Here is a 4,229-nt window from a genome sequence, read left to right as displayed (position 1 = left end):
TTACCCAACTCTCTTTCACTCTCCAAACCCTTAATCAACAAACCAATAACCCCAAATCCTACCAACACACTCTTATAACAATCAAACCCACAAATTACCGCCACCGATTTCAACGCCTCTTCTTGAATCCCCAATTCTTTCGAACTAAAAAACTTCATAACCGCAGGAACAAACCCCTCAATCTCCATTGCAATTCTCACATACCTTTCATCCTCTTGAATCACCTCATTAAAGAGAACCAACGCCTGCATCTTCATCTCAACTCGCCCAATTTTAAACCGACACAGCAAATCATTAACATAAAACCTAATATCGTCTCTTGACGCACCAATCCCAGGTTTCGAAACCACAATCACGTGATTATTATTCAAAAACAACAACAACCCATTATCACCAGTAACATATTCAGACAAACCCTAGAAGGAATTGTCGAATTTCGCGGTAATAATATCAAGATCACTCTGCATTAACAGTTTGCCACTGTATGTGTTTTCAATACACTTCTGGGCCAATTTGTTACAGCAATTTATTGTTTCTTCAAGGGTTTGAATGATTGTGAACAGGGTATTACTTTCTCCGTCGCCGGTGCCGGAATAAAATTCCGGCGGGAAGGAGTTGAGAACGTTGAGGATTTGTTCGAGTTTGTGTCGGATTATTTTCCATTTGGATTGGAAGGGTTTGATGGAGTGAGAGAGGAAGATTAAGGATGAGATTTGGTCGGTGGTTTTTCTAACCCAGTTGCAGGGTAGACGAAAAGACAAAAATGCCCTCACATGCGCCTCACGTGAGGGCATTTAATGAGTTTTTCTAACCCAGTTAGCGTAAAGGACATAACGTGTAGAAAAAAAAAGTTTAAAGTACACCGCCTGTAAGGAAACTTAGAAAAGGACACGAACACTAATTTGGATTTTTTTGGAGAACAAAATTTGTAATTCTGTCGAAAAAAAAAACAAACTAATGTTGTCCATGAGTGGTAGTTTCGAAGAACCACCAAAGTCAGTCAGTGACTCCGACCACCACCAATCCTCCAGCGTCATGGATCATCATCAAACAATCCTGTTATACCATGAGGATATGTTGAAGCTTCAATCCACTGCTACTCTCATTTCCTCTTTTCTGGTCTGTCAGTCAGTCCTTTCAATTTCCTCTCATTTACTCCCCCAAACCCTAATTTTTGTGCATATGCAGGCTGATGATGGCAGACACGTGTTGATACTTGATTCCACAATATTTCATCCTCAAGGTGGTGGCCAGCCCTCCGACACCGGCTTCATAACTTCTTCTGGCTTCAAATTCGTAGTGCAAGATGTGAGATCCCGAAACGGTGTCGTATGTATCTATCTATATATTTATTTACAAACTTACAATTTCAGTTAGGGGTAGGCGTGCTAGGTTCAGGCTGGGTTGGTTTTGGGGTAAAAGTAAAACCAGTGTTGTAGAACACTAGAACTCGTTACGCGCTACTTAGGCTATAGGGTAGGGATTAGCGATTATTCGGATTGGAATTTATATGCAATTTTTCAAATATATTTTCAGTTTTGACCAACTCGGCGACTGCTCAATGGGATACCCAACGGCGTCTAGGCTATTTGATCAATTAGTTTGGGTTCGGTTTGCTTTCGCCTTTTTCGTTTTGCGATTTAAGCTTTAAAATTTTGGTTAGAAAAAAACAAATCGGCCCAAAATAATGAGTTCGGGCCTAAATAATTTGATTAATCAATAACTGTTTGAATATTATAAATTTGGGTTAAAATATTTGAGTTACACTTGTATTTATAAAAAGTTGAAATCTATAAATTCAGTTCGATTTTTGTGCATGCAAAAGCAAAACGTAAGTTCAGTTTTTACAAAAACATAAAACCAAAGAGTTGGTTTTTGTTAGGGTCTGGTTTTTTTCGGTTTCATGGACATCCTTATTTTTAATCACTTGAATTTTGAGGTGTTATTTGTGTAACATCAGGCCCCTCGCACCACCAATATTGTCCGCTCTGCCCACGAAGAGCTCACGGATTTGTTTTTGGTTGCCCAAAACAAGTTGGTGATTGAAGAGGCAGGACATTACTTATGAACCAGTGATCTCTCTTGTCCACGGCCGATGTGGGATAGCCTAAGAGTGGGACGATGTTGTATTTGCCAAGGGTGTTACAATTTGATTTCTAAATTTTGGTTGATTGCATCCATTAGGTTTATCATTATGGCGTTTTTGAGAAGAGTGTTGAGGATATTGAGGCAGGTGTTGAAGTTGTGTTGTCAGTTGATGAATCCAAACGGAAGCTTTACTCTAGGTAATATGAGTTATTTAACTTCAGGTTGTCAATTGGGCACCTATTTAAAACACGATAAGGCCTGCTAATATTTAAAGTGCACTATGTGATTTTTTTTAAATAATTGAAATTAGTAGGCTAGGCTCCATTGTTTCTCCTTATTGGTACATGAAACTTAAAACTATCTTATAGCCATGACATATAAAGTAGTTAAACGAGTCGTATTCATGTTTGATACTTTGTTAACTTCAAGATTTTTAATCATGATCAGTGCACTAGTTGCATTTTTTTCATAATTGCTAGCTTTTCTTTAGAGCTGAGAGCTAAATGCACTAGTAAAATGTTTTGTTTCGACAGAGCAAAAACTTGCAACATTAGGTGTACTCGGTTGCAATTGTTTCATTATTCAAGCGTAATAATTTATGAAAATGATTAATATACTATAGGATTTGGAACCCTTGAGATTTACCAGTTGGAGCTCAAGTGATTAAGGAATTAAAGTCATTGATGAGTATTCAGTGAAGTAGAGAGCTTTAAGCTGTTTAAGTTGGGAGTAAATGAGGATTTGGATTTAGATTATCCTTTTTAGGCACTAATAGCTAGTTCTAGTTCACCGTTTTAAAAATGTAAATTTGATGATGATTTAAAAACTGAATTCTTAGGAAAACAAAATTTGAATAACAAGCCATTTGTATGTAAAAGCTTATATGGTAAATAAAGCTTAAAAGACTTGGAAAATAAAAAGCAAAAGATATGCATAGCGAAGAAACAAGTCAATCAACTACTAGACCCAAACGCTAAACATGGGTTGTTCAAAATGTTAGTTTAAGAAAAGCCCTATATCCAACTTTGACCAAAAGAACCTGAAGTCTCAAGCCACACATATTGTAGCTGTACTCCTTTCCATAGAGAATCAAAGATGGCATCTTTATATCTAGTCATCTAGTCATAAATAGTGTTTTCTTAAGCTGATCAAAGCTGCAAATTTGCTCTATCTGAATATACAAGTTGCATGCTTTACTCAGCAACTTTGATCATAGACAAAGATTTGCTCAAGCTAAAACGCTCACATGAGGCTCTTAACATCTGAATACTTAGGCGGTTAAGTATTTAGACTTAATTCCAACATTAACGTAGGCACGTTGGATGCACTCCAACACTATCAAGCAAAGTTGAACAAGAATATCTGAATGTCTTATATTAGACCTGGTTATTCAGCGTCAACCCGTCAATGAGTTGTCAACTACGCAACCGTAGCCTCTAGTGGTCTATAAAACCTCGTTATCTCAGCTTTTTGTTTAGCAAAATCATTCTGAGTTGGAGTGGGTCGAATGCACTGCCAAACTGCAACATCTTGAGTACCCGTGGTTGACCTAGTCAACACTCAACCGCCTAATTGGGGGGACTTCTATGTGATTGACCTTTGTCTCCAGTTTAACTACTATGTCATCCATGCAATCTATACATTATTTCATGGAAGATGGCTGTCATAGCCTCTGGTAGATTGTTCCATCATTCTTTAGGCTTAACCAAATGGCATGACCTTTGCACAGACGGTTTCATGCCCCATGAGGAAGGAAGTCTTCTTTTTGTCTTTCTCAGCCAACCGTCTTTTGTTGTATCCAGAGAAACCTTCCATAAATGACAGCGTTTTGTATGCCGACATCTAAATTTGGGAGTGGGAAATTGTACCTGCTACGCCTCCCTTTGACTGAGGAAATGCTTGCATTTTCCTCTACAAAAGGGTAAATTGTGTAAACGCTAATTTTCATATATTTGCACCAACAAAATGAAAATAATTACTCCAATAAGTCTAAGTTGTTTCTTTTAATCGAATTTGGATAAATCTGGATATGTTTAGCAGCAAACGCATTGATTTTATATCTGTAAGAAAGCATTTACATGTATACCACACGTGTGCCAAAAGAACAACACCTTAAATTGGTAAATAAGACCCGTGTTTTG

The 4,229-nt window shown here is 37.6% G+C and overlaps 1 protein-coding gene across 1 annotated transcript in view; it reads left to right on the top strand.

The window, feature by feature from the left end:
- Positions 1 to 988: 988 nt before the first annotated feature.
- The window catches only part of LOC143626165 (uncharacterized), a 6,053-nt gene continuing 2,812 nt past the window's right edge, over positions 989 to 4,229 (top strand). Inside the window, exons 1-3 of the mRNA XM_077096322.1 lie at positions 989 to 1,119; positions 1,189 to 1,329; positions 2,185 to 2,285. Of these exons, the coding sequence (XP_076952437.1) occupies positions 1,036 to 1,119; positions 1,189 to 1,329; positions 2,185 to 2,285 (326 nt within the window). The 5' untranslated portion in view covers positions 989 to 1,035. The remainder of the gene's footprint in view (positions 1,120 to 1,188; positions 1,330 to 2,184; positions 2,286 to 4,229) is intronic.

This window comes from Bidens hawaiensis, unplaced genomic scaffold, assembly GCF_021521415.1.
Source record: "Bidens hawaiensis isolate Kalapana, Puna unplaced genomic scaffold, B.hawaiensis_p1.1 tig00004283_1, whole genome shotgun sequence".
NCBI lineage: Eukaryota > Viridiplantae > Streptophyta > Magnoliopsida > Asterales > Asteraceae > Bidens > Bidens hawaiensis.
This window is presented reverse-complemented; position numbering and strand designations above follow the sequence as displayed.